The 20,719-nt window shown below is 37.5% G+C and overlaps 2 protein-coding genes across 2 annotated transcripts; one reads left to right on the forward strand and one right to left on the reverse strand.

Moving 5' to 3' along the window:
• Nucleotides 1-13,002: 13,002 nt before the first annotated feature.
• LOC110939851 (uncharacterized oxidoreductase At4g09670) lies at nt 13,003-17,612 on the reverse strand. The gene is made up of 2 exons (XM_022181425.2): nt 17,058-17,612; nt 13,003-15,706 (listed from the first exon to the last, which is right to left on the reverse strand). Exons 1-2 carry the CDS (start codon nt 17,523-17,525, stop codon nt 15,092-15,094), a joined length of 1,083 nt encoding a protein of 360 aa, XP_022037117.1. The 5' UTR covers nt 17,526-17,612; the 3' UTR covers nt 13,003-15,091.
• Nucleotides 17,613-18,048: 436 nt separating this feature from the next.
• Nucleotides 18,049-20,198, forward strand: LOC110942597 (protein FAR1-RELATED SEQUENCE 5-like). Its single transcript, XM_035983046.1, has 4 exons — nt 18,049-18,070; nt 18,567-19,473; nt 19,567-19,687; nt 20,025-20,198. Exons 1-4 carry the CDS (start codon nt 18,049-18,051, stop codon nt 20,196-20,198), a joined length of 1,224 nt encoding a protein of 407 aa, XP_035838939.1.
• The last annotated feature ends 521 nt before the right edge of the window (nt 20,199-20,719 follow it).

Consider the following 20,719-nt stretch of genomic DNA (forward strand, 5'->3'; position numbering starts at 1 on the left):
AACTTTAAAAATAAATTACATAACCAAATAAAAAAAACAACTAAACGGGTGGCATCTCCCAACCCCACTTTGCGCAAATCGCGCGCTTTTGTTGAATGACAATTGACTTGAACGGTTCGTCGAGATGGGCGTGGTTTTCACACAAGATTTTTAAATCATTTTGTCTTTCAATCGTTTTCAAGTGTTCCTATATGCCTGCTCCCGTTCAACTTTTAGGGACATCATTGTTTCTTTTCTTTGTTCGGCCTTCTTGAATTGGGTCATTTTCTCCTCTTCGATTCTAAAGATCGACTCCGCCACCGCCTCCTTCCCTCTGCTTGACGATTCACCACCTCGTCTGCGTCGTGGCCTTGTGGGTGTATCTTCCTCAACGGGCTCGTCAAGGGGTTGATCGGGTTCGTCAAGAGGGTCGTCGTTTAAGTTCATTTGTGGCAAGTTATCCGACGCGGAAGTCGTGTAGTTCCCCGACTCGGATGTCTTTGATCTTTTCGAACCGCCTCGTTTTTTTGGAGCCGTAGGACCATGCATGTCAACCAACTCAACGGGGACCCACTTCGGGTGATGTCTCGCAACTTCCCATGCCCCCACGTGTGGAAAAGTTCTCTTTTTGTACACTCGGCAATACTCTGCGGTGGCTTGTTGCATGATCGTCGCCTCGCTCGCTCCACTTTGTGGGTTTCGGTTCTACAAAAAATATAAAATGTTATGTTTTTTTTAAAACTGTTTTTATAAAACTGTTTTTATAAAACTGTTTTTTTTAAAACTGTTTTTTTTATAAAAACTGTTTTTTTAAACTGTTTTTTATAAAACTGTTTTTTTTATTAAAACTGTTTTTTTTTTTATAAAAACTAGTTTTTTAATTAAAACTGTTTTTTTTAAACTGTTTTTTTATAAAAACTGTTTTTTTTTAACTGTTTTTTATAATAAAACTGTTTTTTTTTATAAAACTGTTTTTTTTAAACTTTAATAAAAAACATACCTTTTGAATGAAACAAGCGTTGAACTTGCCAATTTTCCCGTTCAAATCCGTACACTTCGACGTCATTTGGTCCATGTTTCGTATCCTTGCACCGGGAAGTTGCCTAAAATGATTAATGACCCGTCTCCAAAACGCATCCTTTCGTTGCTCGTTCCCATGTTTCCTACTCTCCGAGATGTGCAAATACGCCTTCGTCAAGGACACCTCCTCCTCGCTCGTCCAAGGTTGTCGGCCGATTGGAACGATTTCTTGAACGTCATCATTTTGTTCTTCTTCCTCTTCCTCCGCTTCTTCTTCCTCTTCCTCTTCCTCGTCCTCGTCAAGACTTTGTTGTGGTTCACGTGGTTCACGCCACGCTTTTGCAAAATGATGAATGAGGGTGTTGTCTTCTAGTAGTGGGTCGAGTGTGTGGGGTTGGGTTTGATACGTTTGCGATTGAAATTGGTCGTGTTCGTCTTGCAACCTAAAGCGCGCCGGCTCACCAAGATTCGCTCGAACCTTGGGCCTTACGGGATTTTTCTTCGTACCCGAACCTCTTTTTTTCGATCCGCCACCTCTCTTGCTTGAACCTTCCATATTTCTTGTAAAATTATTTAGATTGAGTTGGAGAGTGTTTTAATTTTTTGTATTGAGTGTGAGAATAGTTGAGAGTTTTTTGAGGTTTTGTATTGAAATATGTTGGATTTATATAAAAAAAACAATCAAATTCATCAAACAACGGTCAAAAAATATTACCAACGGTCATTTTCAACGGTCGAAAATCAAAAGTTCAACGCGTGGTGGGTGTAACGCGTTACATATATAACGCGTGATGGAACAAGCGGCGGCTGTGTTCCGTTGCTTTTCAACGCGTGATGAAGGGGTATAACGTGACCGCCCCGAGTGGCCTAATAAATAAACAACAATTTTTTAACAACTACTTGTAAATTTTTGTTTTTCCATGTTCGACGAGAACCTTAAAAGGATCCATGGAATGCGAGATTCGACACTTGTTTTCATAGTATGTAGATAACTACCATTGCTGTAAAACACATGCCAAATATATATTTTTGACATATTTCGGTCTTTTTATTTTAGTTACACATACGACCCATTTATATTTCCATTAATATGTTTATAGTTACTTACACATTTAGTCCTAGAGTAGTAGTTGATGGATATACAAATAATATGCAAATTAGATTTTAATAATCTAAAATACGACTCATGACTGATTATAATTCATACCAACATTATGTCTAGTGGCCTCCTAATTTTCACTTTTGTTGATAAGAGCAATCCTACTATCTTATCGTCTTAGATTTACACTTAATTTCACTCACACTCATATTTAGAAACGACATGAGAAAAGGTACGTTCCTAAAAAGTGAAATCCAGTAGAACAAATTTAAAAATGTACAGTCCAGTGGAAATTTAAAATGAATCCAGTGGAAAGCTATAACGTTAGATTGCCCTTAGCAAGAGATATAAGAGTTAAGAGCGTTATTGGTTAATATATCAGTATGAATCGAATATTCGTGATCCAATAGCTTATAGTTCAGATTTAAAATCTAAACTAGTAATTTTACCCCATGTGTTGTGTCGGGAGTCGGGTTGGTTAGTCATGTAAGCAATAAAAAAACACTAAAAGCCGAAATAGTAAAAGGAATAAAAACAGATGGATTAAACATGTATATTAACAAAGTTATATTAGAGAGACTAGACATGTATATAAACAAAAATAAACAAATAATAAGAAAAAAATATTGAAGTAAACGAACTAAACATATATATAAGTGAACTTAATGATTTAGATGTAGAATACAAAATACTTTTTCTTGCTTTAGAAAAAATAAAGGTTGCCAAGTGGAAAGACTCTGGTTAGCATAAATATTGAGAACAACCAAGTTATAACGAAAAAGGAAAAAATGGAGGTTGTTACGTGAAGAGACTCTGGTTGGCATAAATATTGAGAACAGCCAAGTTATATAATATAATTATCAAATTATCAAAATAATATAATTACCTTGGTTTTAAAATAGTGAAAAAAATCAAGTTATATAATATAATTACCAAAATAATACAATTATCTTGGTTTTAAAATTGAAATCTTGTATCTTGTGCATTGAGTAGTTAGACATAACACATAATTATGATTAGGCTTCTTTTGGTTGTCAACAGGGCTTCCTTTAGGTATATTACATAAAGGTTATTTGAAGAGTAAATTGTCATTTTAGTCTTTGACTTTTGTCTAAATTTGTCATTTAAGTTCAAATAGTTTTTTTTTTTTGCCTTTGGGTCCCTTAGTTTTCCCTTTTGTTGCCATTTTGATCACATACACTAACTCCATCCAAAAACTCCATCTTTAACCAGGGGTATTTTAGGGATTTTCATTTTAAATGTTTTCAATTGCCATTTTGATCAAATTCCAAAAAATCAAAAGAATTCCAAAAAATTCTAAAAATAATAAAAATTCTAAAAAATCATAAAAATTCTAAAAAATTCTAAAAAAATACAAAAAATCCGTTTCGGCGCGAACCGTTTCGAACCCGAACCGTTTCGAGTTGAACCGTTTCGAGCTGAACCGTTTCGACGCGAACCGTTTCGACCTGTACCGTTTCGACCCGAACCGTTTCGAGCTGAGCCGTTTCGACGCGAACCGTTTCGACCCGTACCGTTTCGAGCTGAACCGTTTCGACGCGAACCGTTTCGAGCTGAACCTTTTCGAACTGAACCGTTTCGAGCCGAACCATTTCGAGCTGAACCGTTTCGAACCGAACCGTTTCTAGCTGAACCGTTTCGACGCGAACCGTTTCGACCCGTACCGTTTCGACGCGAACCGTTTCGACCCGTACTGTGACAACCCGAATTTTCAACCCGAATTTTCAAGGTTAATGACGTTTAATTTTTGTGATCTCAACCTCTCGATATCCCTCCCCAATGTGTTAGACGCGTTGTACTATTATAACTTTGATTAAATCCATTCATATATGATAACTCAAATTAAATTATATGCTTGAATATGAGCCGTAAGTTAGTTGGGCCACACACATATTCCTTGTGCCCACACATACTACACAAAGCCAAGAAGCCAAGATTGGGCCGGTTACATCTTGCACGCCAAGGAAGCCCACTTCGATATTGTTATCTATTAACAACCGCCCCATTATTAGATTCCATTTATATATATACGTAAATGTGCATACATCTCATAATCCACATCACAAACCCTACTTTTCCCCATACTTGCGTGCGACGGTAGACGACCCCCCCCCCCAATCGAAGCAACCTGCTATCTTCGAAGCATCACTCGTGTCCTTGGATCCGATCGGTACGTTAGCTTCCGGTTTATGATTGTAATTCTTAACCGATTAGTCGCGTAATGTTCATGATGTTAAGTAGTGAATAAGAACTAGGATTGTGTTATACATACTGTTAGAATGAATATCTTGATGGTTGATTGAATACCTTCAGTTACGAGCAAGATTGATTGTTTATGCATGATTAGAGTAATATTTGCGGACCGTAGCGGGCGTAATTAAACTGTGTGCATGTCGAGGCAACTAGCATGAGTGATTAATATGATTATGTTCTTGCACCTTACTGATTCTTGTTTAATCATCGTATTGTGTGTGTTATATATGAATCGCTGTGCATAGATCGAATAGGGTAGTTGTGATGATGATTTATATGGTGATGTTATAGGATAACCCTAATAGACTAAACGATCTAATAATTAATGGAATAATAATGTGCCGGCCAGTACTTGTGGTTTGATTGGTCAGATGTGGGTGGTGATAAATTGTTAACATGATTGCTATTCTAATTCTATTGGACCACAAAATACACAATTGGTAATAAGCTTCAATTAAATATAATGTATTTCAACAAAACAGTGGCCGACAACAATCAGTGTAGTGGAATGTATTTTATTTCTTTTGAACACATTGACTTTAATCTTTGGTTTGTAAGGGACAAGAATTGGCAGCCCATGTGGTGTTTAAAGTCTTGATTCAATCAACCCATGTGCATATCTCATTAATGTTGTCAATATAGTCAAAGGTAGTCATAGGGGATTAATTGATAAATGTGAAGGTGTGAATCTGTTTTTGAAGCCATGATTACCGAATATAGAAGACCTAGGAGATGGTTCTGACACATTCATGTAGTCATATTATTTGAAGTCAAATTGACATGTGTAGTGGGCCAACATACACATGTCTTTTTAAAACAAATGGATAAGTTTTGGAAACAAATACAAATGATTTGCATTGCATCGTCTGACCATATGATTTATTATTTGGAACTTCCAAATTGGTAGTGGGCCGCCCACAAGTGTTGGTTAAGTGGGTTGAGATCTTGGTAAATATGGACTCAAACAACAGTGTTGGTAATTATGACTTGAAATCGGGCCGGACCTTCCATCTGTTGCACATGTTAACATAAGAGTACACATACACTATAATGGACTTGGGATTTATGGGTTATGCAATCTGGACATACACTAAGTTGGGCCAATAGGGTTGGTCTTGGTATTAGATTAAATGAGGTGTTACATGATGGATGTTATTGGTGTTAACTTGTAATGTGAATGCGTGTTGGTATATGAATGCTTGCTACGATTTGTGTGATAGTACGAACTATATTGTTTATGATTTGTACAATGTGCACATAAGTTTGTTATTTACGTGATTGTGAAACTGATTGTCACTGGTGATCCTAATAGGATTTGATTGACCAACGGTAAACAAATATCTAGTCTTACCGAGCAAACCTAAGGTGAGTTCATCTCTTGAGCATGCGTCCCGGTGGTTGGGACAGTCAGTGGGTATTCCTGGGAGGGACAAGTCTTTTGGGTAAAAACGGGAATGTTGGATAATATACTCTTCCTATCACCTTTAAAGTCCCTCCGTGTTGTTTGGTTACCAGGAAGGTAACATGGTATTAGTTAGTAGCGCTACTTAGGTTTGGCAACCTCACCCCGTATCTGGGAGGACGGGTGTTGAACTAATGACCTAGTCATGACCAATGCTTTGATAGGAGCATTGGAGAAAGGGCAAAATAATCAGAAGCCGTCTTGTAATGGGATATTATCAACATTGTTTTCAACATTACTTTCGGAATTAACTTCAATGGATTAACTAAACACTTGGTAACCAACGTTTTTGTAAAACTATGAACTCACCAGCGTTGTCTGATACACTTGTTGCATGCTCGCAGGTCGTTAGGTATCTTGGATTTGGGGAACTTGCTGTCTGGAGTAGATGGAGTGGTCATGGGTCGACTGGGAGGATTTATGCGATTGATTTCATGAAACTATATTTGGGTTTTGAAACAGTTTAACTTCGTTTACTATTTGCTTCCGCTGAACTTATTGATTTTCGTTTAAACTTGTTGAGGATGTTTTTATTAATAATGGGGATTTTATTTATAACTTGTACTGGTTCAATGTAATTGGTGGCTCGTTATTGGGATGTCACACGCCTAACAGGAACACTCCCTATGTGGTAATTTGGGGGTGTGACAGTTTGGTATCAGAGCCATTGGTTATAGTGAACTTGGTTTTAAAACGTTTTCATAAAACCAGACTATAACCGAACAGTACCGAAATCGACCATGACACTCAGCTCCAGACTGCAAGGTTCGTTTCTCATTTACTATTGCATAGTATATCTAGTGTACACTTATGTATAACATTACACGTGAACGCACCCTTGGCACAACAGCATGAGCCCTTACATTACCAACCCCTGTTATGTGAACTGCTAGTGTGACACTACCCTTCGACTATTGTCATTCTTGATCATGTGAAACCTTTCGCTTGCTATTTGAATGTGGAGAACCTTTTAGCGCAAGTTAAGAGGCGCTGAGATATGCATGCAAATCGCCTTATTATTATGGGTGCACACGTAATAATAACGCGAGGTGTATGCAAGTCCCAGTGAGGCTTAACGAGCGTGGGAAGGGTTCTGCCCTATTGTGTGTAAACTTGGTAGTTTGTAGATTTCAATGTGATACTCGACTTTTACCTCATTTCGACCCTTAAGATAGTTCCCTTCTCTTATTTAGAACCATGAGTGGACGTGGAGGAGGCCGAGGTGGTGGACGTGGTCACATTGCTATGACCCAGGCCGAATTAACCGACTTGATCAACACTCGTGTAGCTGAAGCCCTAGCGGCTTACCAGGCTGGTACGATATGTGCCAATTACTCTCTATCCTTGTGTCATATACTCGAATCTTACCTGTGCGTCTTACTTCCTTCGTTTTAGGTCTACCTGCGAATCAAAACAATCCACCTGCTCCACCTGCTTGCACGTACAAAATGTCCATGGATTGTAAGCCACAGACCTTCAGTGGGACTGAAGGGGCTGTGGGACTCCTACGTTGGTTCGAGAAGGCTGAATCAGTATTTGCTATGTGCAACTGTCCCGTGGGGGACCGTGTGAAGTATGCTACAGGCACCTTGGAGGATGGTGCCTTAACCTGGTGGAATGCCCAAGTGCAAATGTTGGGTATTGAGATGGCGAATGCCACTACCTGGGATGATTTCAAGGAGTTGATGCGGGAGGAGTATTGTCCTCGTGATGAGATTCAGAAACTGGAGAACGAGTTCTACAACCTGAAAATGGAGGGTTCTGAGATCGAAGCATACACTAGGAGGTCTAATGATCTAGCAACTTTGTGCCCTAACATGTCTCGACCCCCATCCCGGCGGATTGAGTTGTATCTCAAGGGCTTAGCACCAGCTGTTAAGGGGTACGTTACTGCTGCAAACTTAGACAATCTGCCCCGTATCGTCCGTCTGGCACATAAAATTACTGACCAAGAGGTCGAACGTGGCAACTTGCCGCCACGTGTTTCTGCTACTACCTCGACTGCTACAGCTACCACACCTGCTAGTGATCACAAGCGAAAATGGAACGATACTGACAAAGCTACCGGTGCCAGCCAATCTCAGAAAAGGGCAGACAACAGCACCCACCGTAGTTTTAGCCAGTCGTCTTCTGTGAACCAGAATCAGAGCAACAATTCAAATCAGGGTTCTTACGCGGGAAAGTTACCAAAGTGTGATAAGTGTATGTTTCACCATCGCGGGCCGTGTACCCGGGTATGTCATAGGTGCAACAAGGTGGGTCATATGGCTAAGGATTGTAGGGTCTGGCTTCCAAAGCAGCCGCAGCAGCAGCCACAGCAACAGGAGAGGCAGCAGTCTCAACAGAACCAGGGAAATCAAAAGGGGTGCTTCCAGTGTGGTGATGAGGGTCATTTTAAGAGGGATTGCCCTCAGCTTAATCAGAATGCTGGCAACAACAACAATACTGGGAGCGGCAACAATGGGAACAATGGTGGGAACGGAGCACGTGGAGGAGTGTATACTATTGGCGCTGGGGGAGACTCGCAGTGAAGGCAATGTTGAGACCGGTACGTCTTCTTTGAACGATCTTTTTCTGCTTCTGTTTTATTTGACTCTTGTTTCGATTGGAGTTATGTGCTTTAGGGTTCAGTCGTCAGTTAGGACTGACTCCCACCTTTCTTGTAAATAAGCATACAGTAGAATTAAATGATAGTAAATCGATAGAAGCTTTTCATATTCTTTTTGGTTGTAAACTTGATCTCGTGGGTCAAGTGTTCGACATTGACCTACTTCCCAATACCCTTGTGAGTTTTGAAACCCAACCCTACAACACGCGGAGCATCACTTCTATCCGAGAGTACCGATGATACAGCGATATACCATGATGGCTTAATTCAGAGTCCCAGTTACACGCGTTTGTCGTTTTGCAACACTAATCTTTACCCACCAAACTCTGTTTTGGACAAATGATACACACGCGCGACCGCAATGTAACGAACCTCCCTGTTGTGCCATGCCGCCATGCACCACTACTGGAAATTATTTCTAGACAACAAATTTGCTGGCCAAATCCTTCGGATGTTTAATGGACCCCTGTTTCGCTCGATTCTTTGTACGAACCTCATTAATTTCCTGTTTCTTTGATTGGCAACTGATATAACAAAACGCTAACAACCATACCATGATTTCCACCGATCACAAGATTAGCCCCCCCCCCCCCCCGGCGTTGTAAAGTATCTATAGATCGAGTTCGTCGGAACTCACTTCAAGCCATTGTTTTAGATCAATTTTCGGGACGAAAATTCTTTCAAGTAGGGGATGATGTGACACCCCGCGAGAACGCTTAACAAAACTAGCTTCCTCAGTGACTGTTTGCTAAATTTCGGGACGAAATTTCTTTCAAGTTGGGGATGATGTGACAACCCGAATTTTCAAGGTTAATGACGTTTAATTTTTGTGATCTCAACCTCTCGATATCCCTCCCCAATGTGTTAGACGCGTTGTACTATTATAACTTTGATTAAATCCATTCATATATGATAACTCAAATTAAATTATATGCTTGAATATGAGCCGTAAGTTAGTTGGGCCACACACATATTCCTTGTGCCCACACATACTACACAAAGCCAAGAAGCCAAGATTGGGCCGGTTACATCTTGCACGCCAAGGAAGCCCACTTCGATATTGTTATCTATTAACAACCGCCCCATTATTAGATTCCATTTATATATATACGTAAATGTGCATACATCTCATAATCCACATCACAAACCCTACTTTTCCCCATACTTGCGTGCGACGGTAGACGACCCCCCCCCCCAATCGAAGCAACCTGCTATCTTCGAAGCATCACTCGTGTCCTTGGATCCGATCGGTACGTTAGCTTCCGGTTTATGATTGTAATTCTTAACCGATTAGTCGCGTAATGTTCATGATGTTAAGTAGTGAATAAGAACTAGGATTGTGTTATACATACTGTTAGAATGAATATCTTGATGGTTGATTGAATACCTTCAGTTACGAGCAAGATTGATTGTTTATGCATGATTAGAGGAATATTTGCGGACCGTAGCGGGCGTAATTAAACTGTGTGCATGTCGAGGCAACTAGCATGAGTGATTAATATGATTATGTTCTTGCACCTTACTGATTCTTGTTTAATCATCGTATTGTGTGTGTTATATATGAATCGCTGTGCATAGATCGAATAGGGTAGTTGTGATGATGATTTATATGGTGATGTTATAGGATAACCCTAATAGACTAAACGATCTAATAATTAATGGAATAATAATGTGCCGGCCAGTACTTGTGGTTTGATTGGTCAGATGTGGGTGGTGATAAATTGTTAACATGATTGCTATTCTAATTCTATTGGACCACAAAATACACAATTGGTAATAAGCTTCAATTAAATATAATGTATTTCAACAAAACAGTGGCCGACAACAATCAGTGTAGTGGAATGTATTTTATTTCTTTTGAACACATTGACTTTAATCTTTGGTTTGTAAGGGACAAGAATTGGCGGCCCATGTGGTGTTTAAAGTCTTGATTCAATCAACCCATGTGCATATCTCATTAATGTTGTCAATATAGTCAAAGGTAGTCATAGGGGATTAATTGATAAATGTGAAGGTGTGAATCTGTTTTTGAAGCCATGATTACCGAATATAGAAGACCTAGGAGATGGTTCTGACACATTCATGTAGTCATATTATTTGAAGTCAAATTGACATGTGTAGTGGGCCAACATACACATGTCTTTTTAAAACAAATGGATAAGTTTTGGAAACAAATACAAATGATTTGCATTGCATCGTCTGACCATATGATTTATTATTTGGAACTTCCAAATTGGTAGTGGGCCGCCCACAAGTGTTGGTTAAGTGGGTTGAGATCTTGGTAAATATGGACTCAAACAACAGTGTTGGTAATTATGACTTGAAATCGGGCCGGACCTTCCATCTGTTGCACATGTTAACATAAGAGTACACATACACTATAATGGACTTGGGATTTATGGGTTATGCAATCTGGACATACACTAAGTTGGGCCAATAGGGTTGGTCTTGGTATTAGATTAAATGAGGTGTTACATGATGGATGTTATTGGTGTTAACTTGTAATGTGAATGCGTGTTGGTATATGAATGCTTGCTACGATTTGTGTGATAGTACGAACTATATTGTTTATGATTTGTACAATGTGCACATAAGTTTGTTATTTACGTGATTGTGAAACTGATTGTCACTGGTGATCCTAATAGGATTTGATTGACCAACGGTAAACAAATATCTAGTCTTACCGAGCAAACCTAAGGTGAGTTCATCTCTTGAGCATGCGTCCCGGTGGTTGGGACAGTCAGTGGGTATTCCTGGGAGGGACAAGTCTTTTGGGTAAAAACGGGAATGTTGGATAATATACTCTTCCTATCACCTTTAAAGTCCCTCCGTGTTGTTTGGTTACCAGGAAGGTAACATGGTATTAGTTAGTAGCGCTACTTAGGTTTGGCAACCTCACCCCGTATCTGGGAGGACGGGTGTTGAACTAATGACCTAGTCATGACCAATGCTTTGATAGGAGCATTGGAGAAAGGGCAAAATAATCAGAAGCCGTCTTGTAATGGGATATTATCAACATTGTTTTCAACATTACTTTCGGAATTAACTTCAATGGATTAACTAAACACTTGGTAACCAACGTTTTTGTAAAACTATGAACTCACCAGCGTTGTCTGATACACTTGTTGCATGCTCGCAGGTCGTTAGGTATCTTGGATTTGGGGAACTTGCTGTCTGGAGTAGATGGAGTGGTCATGGGTCGACTGGGAGGATTTATGCGATTGATTTCATGAAACTATATTTGGGTTTTGAAACAGTTTAACTTCGTTTACTATTTGCTTCCGCTGAACTTATTGATTTTCGTTTAAACTTGTTGAGGATGTTTTTATTAATAATGGGGATTTTATTTATAACTTGTACTGGTTCAATGTAATTGGTGGCTCGTTATTGGGATGTCACACGCCTAACAGGGACACTCCCTATGTGGTAATTTGGGGGTGTGACACGTACCGTTTCGAACCGAACCGTTTCGAGCTGAACCGTTTCGACCCGTACCGTTTCGAGGCACGGTTCGCGTCGAAACGATTCAGCTCGAAACGGTTCGGGTCGAAACGGTACGGGTCGAAATGGTTCGCGTCAAAACGGTTCGGCTCGAAACGGTTCGCGTCGAAACGGTTCGGGTCGAAACGGTTCGCGTCGAAACGGTTTAGCTCGAAACGGTTCGGGTTCGAAACGGTTCGCGCCAAAACGGATTTTTTTGGATTTTTTAGAATTTTTTGGAATTTTTTTGATTTTTTGGAATTTTTGGAATTGGATCAAAATGGCAATTGAAAACATTTAAAATGAAAATCCCCAAAATACCCCTGGTTAAAGATGGAGTTTTTGGATGGAGTTAGTGTATGTGATCAAAATGGCAACAAAAGGGAAAAGTCAGGGACCTAGAGGCAAAAAAAAACTATTTAGACTAAAATGACAAATTTGAACAAAACTCAAGGACTAAATGGCAATTTACTCTTATTTGAACCAACAGTTTAGTTTTTTTCTATTTAGTGGACTTATTTGATAGTGTTAAAAAATTTACATGTTAAGGATTTCACTTTATTCCATTTATCATACTATCACACTTAATCACCATTTGACATTTCATTACATCACATTTTCACTGTCACATTTGCAACACCCATCACACTATCACACCCAATCACCATTTGACACCCCATTTATTTTTTCGATATCAATGGTCAAATCCACACATTATCCCTTCTCTACGACCGTGATATGCATCACGCTATTCCTCTTCACCATCTTGAAACACCCTTGCGACGGTGTTTCTCATTTATCACACATATCACATGGGTTTTTACAGGGGAGTCCGGCTCCCCTTACGTATAAATGATTTATTAATATAGAGTAAACTTCTGTTTTGCTCCCTGTGGTTTGGTCGTTTTAATAGTTTTGCCCCAATCCTTTAAAAATAGCCATTTTCCTCCTTGATGTTTTAATTTTTTCGCCAGTTTGCTCCCCGGCTCTAACACAGTTAAAATGATCAGTTAAAAGTGGCGGTATTTCAGTAAATTTACTTGTAATTTAAAGGTATTTTAGTAATTTTATACATAAGCATTTAAGTATTTATTTTAATATTAAAAAATAAAAGTTTAATTAATAATTTATTATGTCAATATATACATATACTGGAGGCATCAAATTGAGTTATCCTCTCCCACCACCAACACCGGTTGCCGCCACCAACCTCCACCATCCACCACCTCACCACCACCCGATATCAGTACTTCACCTCCCCCTGAAATCACCACCATCAGCCACCGCCTCACCACCACCTCACCAGTCAGCGCCTAACCCACCCGACTTCATCACTATAAGCCACCACCTCACCACCCGATATCATTACTATAAGCCACCGCCTCACCACCACCAACATCATCACCGTAAGCCACCAACATCACCACGACGACTTCCCTCATCCCCAATCTTTCTCTCTTTTTTATTAGAGCAAAACCCTCAAGTTTCTGCTTTAGATTTTCTCAATTTCAAGTGTTTCTTGAAGTGGGTTTTCTTTATTTCATGGATGATTAGTGTTTCCTGAAGTGGGTTTTCTTTATTATCTGTTTTTACCTCTGTTTGCACCTAGGGTTTGTTGTTTAGGGTTCTGGGTGTTTTGAATTTCTTGATCTGACCCATTATTTGATGAGAAATCTGGGTTTTTAGGTTTCATGACTTGGAATTTGGGTTCAGAAAACCATCTTCTTCAAAACCCCCAAAATTAAGAGAAATCAGACAATGTGGGTTCAGAAAAACCCTTGATTATTTTGCAAATTCTAAGTGGGGTTTCAATCTTTCTTCTCTCCGACGGTGCAACCGCCGGAGCTTCCGCCGCAGATAGAGAAGATAGGTGGTTGGGTAGGGTGGAGAGAGTAGAGAGATTGCAGAGAGGTAGAGAGAGAGATTGCAGAGAGGGTAGAGAGAGAATAGATATGGTTTTGTTATTTTTATTATTATATAATAATACAATCTTTTATTTTTAGTTGTACTAAAATACCTTTTTTGAAGTTACCAAACTACCCTTTCAGTTAATAAACAATTTGGATGGAGTTAGAGGCGGGGAGTAAAATCATAAAGGGCTTCATAGATCAGGGAGTAAACTGGTTATTTTGAAAGAATTAGGACAAAACCATTAAAGTGACCAAACCATAGGGAGCAAAACGGAAGTTTACTCATTAATATATATTTTTTAAACTTTTTTAAAACTAAACATTTCGAGTATGTGAAACTCACTTCGCAAGATTAACACATTGAGAAATAAGTAGTAAGGAGTCGAGGTAACTTAACAAGAATACTTCTTGAAAGAAACGTATGATCGATATCTGAATTGACATTATTTGGTCACATCTAGGGCTGTAAACGAATCGAACGTTCAGCGAACAGTTCGTGAACCGTTCGGCGGGAAGTTCGTTTATGTTCGTTCGATTAGCTTAACGAACGAACACGAACAAAAATTTCGTTCGGTTAGCTTAGTGAACGAACACGAACACGGGTTTCGTTCGTTCGACTGTGTTCGTGAACGTTCGGTAATATGTTCCTTTACGTTTGTTCATGTTCGTTCGTTCGTTCGTGTTCATTTGATTATATTAAAAATAATAAATAATAAATAATAAATCTTTTATTTAAGCATATTGAAAACTTGAAACCCTATCTTTTTCTAAGTTAGCTAAAATTTAAACACTCGAAGACATATTTTGGGATAATTATGTCTAGGTTAGTTAACCTTGATTTATCATTTAGTGGTGTAGTAGACTTCTTTGTGTTTTGATTTATCGTTTGATAGTTGTATTTAACTACTTATATCCAATGTTTAAGGATAACAATGTTTTTTATTTTTTATTTCAAGTTAAATGTTCGTTTACATACGTTGTTATTTGCTTGCGTTCGTTTGTGTTCGAGACCAGTGTTCACGAACTGTTCGTGAACAATTGAATTTCCTTAACGAACGAACACGAACATAAACTTATGTTCGGTATGTGTTCGTGAACAGTTCGCGAACATGTTAATTTTCTTAACGAACGAACACGAACATGGCCTTGTTCGTGTTCGTTCGGTTCGTTTACAGCCCTAGTCACATCAAAAGAAGAAAATCATGTTGTCATTTTGGAACCATAAACACTCATTGATTTTGCAAGGGAGCCAAATATGATCAAATATACACCATCTTACCGCTATCCACTGATGATTTCACAGCATCCAAAACAACCTGACTTGTGCGACTAATGTCACCCCACATTTTGTCCGGTCTAATCTTGAAATCCTTTATTCCTTTGACCAACCTTGAAAACTCTTTAATCATCAAGGCCTCTTGTGGAAGCTCGTTTTGTACTTGAACCTCTTGCTCTTTCATATTCCACCCGATATGCAGATCAACAAAAGCTGCACCTGATGTGAAACTAAAAGAAGCTGAACTCTCTTCATAAGGAATGATCAAATCTTCAACATGAAATGATCCTTTGGATCCCAATACCGATACATCCATTGTCTCGTGTGATAGGAATGAGCAGTAAAAGGTTGCAGTTGTTCCCTCTTGTTCCCAGTGAAGGGCAGCTGTGGTGGACATGATGACTCCATTGGAATTATGAGTAGTTGCAGGTAAAGCAGTGACAGTGGTGGGCAGTTTATAGTTCATCGCCCACAAAATCGCTCCGATGCAGTACCAGCCAGCATCGCCTAATGCTCCAAAGCCATCTAAATCTGCTTTTGTTCTGATGTTGTTCTCAAAAAATTCTTGAGGCGGGAAGAATGAAGAGGAACTGTAGATCTTCATTTAAAAAAATGATAAGACTATCTGTACTAGCTTAAATGAAAAGTTCAAAAAGTCATGTGACGTCGGCTTTAACTAAACTATACATTCACAATTCATAGATGGGTAGTGAACTAGTGATATAACTAAAAGCAAAATTAACTTTTAGTCTTTTCTTTTAATAAAAAAAGGGGTAAAATGTTTGATTGGTTTAAGTGAGACTTGGCCCCACACCCCAATACCTTAACGCTTATAATTAGACCTTATGTAGTGGTAAAGGAAGACCGTTCGTCATGTGACGGTCCAGTCAGCAATGAGACATTATGGGGCGTTTTCCTAAAATGGGTGTAGTGTGGTATAATGCCCCAACAATGGTTACTTAATTACTAGCTTTTTAGAAAAATAAAACATATAATATTATCATAAATGAGTTGGAAATATCTTATTGGTCCATCAATTTTTCATCCGGCGTTTTAATCTATACGCCCAACCAAAAAAATGCAAAAAAACGTCCAAGGCGGCGGTGCGCGGGCGTTTTTGGGCGTGAATGGGGCAAAAAAAATGCCTAATTTGACTTCCACTACGGGTGATCTTAATTAAGGGATAACATTAACAGAGAAGAGGGCATGAGCCCCTTGGTGCCCCTCTCAAATGGGATGTAATGGCTTAATGATGCAAATGGGTGATGATGTAGAATGGGCTTAACGCCCACTACGGACAGTCTAAAGGCAAATGTTTGACCTCAATGAGTTAAGAACAACTAATTAACTAATGACTCAAATTTACAAGTTTCATGATATGATCCAACATTATTGTTACCTACATCTCAACCTATAAATAACTATGAATTTATCGAATATCTAATTACAACTTTACAACGAAAACATATATAAAATTGTTTAAACTATAAACATATACTATTTTGTATCCAGTATAAAACACCCAAGTTATTACACGAAACATAATTTTTTTAATGTATTAAAATAAGCAGGTCAACACGTCAACACAAACGCGACTCAAATCCACGAATTCTATATTAGTTCATGTCGTGTTTTTCTTGTCATGTCGCAAATTCATCCATGTTTATCCTAGTTCCCATTTTATCATCTATGTGCCATGATCTTAGAATTGTTAAGGTTCAAGATAAAGAGTGAAATACCTTAATAGTAATGTATTATATCTCTAAAGCCTACTCTCACTTCCATTCCATTCCACTCATCCATCTAATAACACTCATAGATCTTCCAAATCCATTATGTCTAAAGAAAAATTCTAACTTTACCGGCTGACATTGTTGCACAACACCAAGAAAAACTAAATATTGTAGCCAACATAAACGGTAAAAAGGTAAACTAAAAATATATGTTACCGTTTTAACTTGACCGAATAGCTTAGTATCAGAAACAAACTCCTTCATCTTTGCTGTCCTAGGATGGTGGTACCACATACTTCCATCCATAAACTGCACACCGTTGGATTCACAAGCATCAAGTATCCGATCCAGCTCCCCTACATTTAGAGCGGTTGGTTTCTCCAATAGCACATGTTTCTTCTTTTCTGCAGCCAACACAGCCCATTTTAGGTGAAGGCTTGTTGGCAGTGGAACATATACTGCATCCACAAACGGATCGTCCAACACCTCCTCGTAGCTGCCATAGACCTTCACTGACTCCGGCAAACTGTTTTTAACGACGAATTGTTTTGCCTTTTCGATCGAACGACTGGAGATCGCATGCAGGATTGAATTGGGAGAGAGGTTTATAGCTCTGCATACTTTTCTTGCAATCTCAGCACAGCCTAATATACCAAAACTTACTTGGGTTTTCACATCAGCCATTTTTTTTTTGTTTTCTTTGGAGTCTCTTGTTTTTGTTGCTGAGGCTAGGAAAGATAAGATATCAAAAATTGGGAATCAATGTGAACCGACGATTTTTTATCATTGTGAAAGATTAATTGGTAAGAGAATATGACAACTAATATGGATACGGATATATGAGTCGACAAAAAAAAGCTATTCCAATTTTGAACTACTTTTTGTTGTCATAATAAATCCAATTGAACTACTTTTTGTTGTTATAATAAGGGAAGAGATCAAATAGTAAGTTTATTTTGGCTAGGAAGTATAGGAAACAATCTTAGCCGTTTATTTGCTTTTTTAAAATTTTTGACGCGTGGGTTTTTTCGTCATTTTACATTATCATATCTTCGTTCTAATACGATTATAGATTTTGTCACCTTTCTTCTTAGTTCATCAATTTTATAAAAGAATTGAAGATTCTATAACCCTAAATCGCAATCGATCGCAAATTCACCTTTTTTCAAGCAATAATCTTGTTTCGTTCGTCAATTCGATAACCTCAATGTCTTCTTCAGACTCTGTTGGTAAGTTTAGCTTCAATTTTTGGTAACTTTTTGTTATTTTTCCCGAAATTCATTGTTTTACGTTTTATAATGCGTCTTTCTGTTATTAATATTTGATTTTTCATAAGTTTAATTGTTATTGTTGTATAATTTAACATAATTTGTTCGTTTTGTTTCTTCATCACTTATTGCGTTTTAGTGAAGAGTTGCGTTTTATGATTTGATTCACACTATATGCATACAAACTTTAAATTTAAGATTGATGTAATATAAAGCAATAACTGTCATTGTTGTACAATTTTTGAGTTTTGTTGATTTCATACATTGTTTTGTTTGTTCATCATTTGATGCGTTTTACTGAACGTATTGCGTTTTATGCTTTTATCCATATTAGTTCATATACAAACTTTAAAGGTCTGTATTTTTAAATTTTTAGTAACATATTTTGATATTTAACACTAAAAACATTATTATATAAGAGGTATTGCGTTTTATAGTTATTTGTTAATTGTTTCAGATCACATTTCCAAGTGGGAGGAACGTGTATGCTTAAACAGAGGAAGAAAGTTTTTCAAACCTAAAGTCAGTGGATCCATTACACCTGCTGTTGGAATGTTTTTTAAATCATTTGATGAGGCTTTTGCGTTTTATCAGAGATATGCACTTGCTGCAGGTTTTTCTGCAAGAAAAAATACCTCTTGGAAAAATGGTGGTGGTTTAGTGAAAATAAGATATATTGTCTGCTCAAAAGAAGGATTTCATGTTAACAAAGAAATAGATTCTGGTTCAATTGATGAGAATAGTAAAAAGATTGTTAGACGTAATAGAAGTTCAAAAAGAGTTGGATGCAATGCTCATGTGAAATTAATATTAGAGAACAATAATATGTTTAAAATCTACTACTTTGAAGAAGAACATAATCATATCTTTGTTGAAGATGAAGATATTCATTTCTTGCCGGCTGCCAGAAGTATTGATTATGTTAAAGAAAGTTTTATATCTGGACTGTCTTCAATCAATATTGGACCTGTTAAAGCATTCAATATTATGAAAACAATGTATGGTGGTTTTGGTGAACTTGGTACTAGTAAAGTTGATTGTAAGAACTATAGAAGGGCTGGATTGTCTTCAATCAATATTGGACCTGTTAAAGCATTCAATATTATGAAAACAATGTATGGTGGTTTTGGTGAACTTGGTACTAGTAAAGTTGATTTGAATCTTTACATAGGAGAGTATGATGCAGAAATGGTAGTTAGGCATCTTATTAGAAAGAAAGAATGTTGTCCCGGTTTCATATGTGATTATGTTATTGGTGAAGATAGAAGATTGAAAGGACTTTTCTGGGCTGATGAGCAATCAAAAACAAATTATACAGTGTTTGGTGACATAGTTGGTTTTGATGCTACTTATAAATCAAACAAGTAAGTTTTTTTCATTTATTGCGTTATATATTCTATTGCGTTATATATCCTGTTCTATTTTTTCTAATGCTTTATTAATTTGTTTTTATGTAGATATGATTTGGTTTTTGTACCATTTACTGGGATTGATAATCATTTTAGGAATGTCACATTTGGTGGTGGATTACTTGGTTCTGAGACTGCAGATTCTTATAGATGGCTTTTAAGGTGCTTTGTATGCTTTTGGAAATGAGCCTAAAGTTGTTGTTACTGAGCAAGATGTTGCAATGAAGAGAGCTATTAAGGATGCACTTTCAAGAAGCAGGCATTGGTTATGTATGTGGCATATATGGGAGAAATTGAAGACAAAGGTATTAACTGTGTTTTATGATATAATAAACTGCAATTTTTATATAGGTTTATTATTGCGTTTTATGTATTATACAATAAGATCCCCAAACACTTTTATCAATAGAATTACAAAACAATTGTGTTTTACCATTAATGCATTATGTTTATCATTTTCAATATATTGCGTTTTATGTTTAATAAATTTATTACTTTTTATACAGGTTGGTCCTGTTTTGTCAGCAAACATTGATTTTAATACAAGAATGACTCATGTTGTTTGGAATGATACTATTATTCCAGAAGATTTTGAAACTGAGTGGTATTCAATAATGTCTACTTTTGGATTGGAAAATCATGAGTGGTTAAAAGATATGTACGATCTTCGATTTGATTAGATTCCCGCTTATTACCATGGAGAGAATTTGGCTGGTCTTATGCGTACTATGTCTAGATGTGAAAGCGAGAATTACTTCTTTGGTCAGATTTGCAATCCAAGATGTACATTTGTTGAATTTTTCACTCATTTTGAGACTGCAATGGATTTTCAAAGGCATGAGCATAGGAGGAATGATCATGATACAAGGTATATTCAGTATAAGACCTGGAGTGACTTTGTATTGAAGAAACAAGCATCAGAAATATATACAAAACAATTTTTAAAGATATTCAGATTGAAATTGATGCTGCCATTACAAAGTGTATGTCAAAGTCTCTTGATACTGTGGGTGATGTTCAATATTATGAAATAAAGGATTTCAAACAGCCATGCACATCTTTATTCAAGGTAATTTTTTAAATTTATACTGTTTTAAACATCTATTGCGTTTTATTTTTCCATCATTTGTTGCGTTTTATCATTATATGACCATATACTTAATTTATGTATTATATTTATTATTCATTGCATTTTATATTA

This window comes from Helianthus annuus, chromosome 14 (assembly GCF_002127325.2).
Source record: "Helianthus annuus cultivar XRQ/B chromosome 14, HanXRQr2.0-SUNRISE, whole genome shotgun sequence".
NCBI lineage: Eukaryota > Viridiplantae > Streptophyta > Magnoliopsida > Asterales > Asteraceae > Helianthus > Helianthus annuus.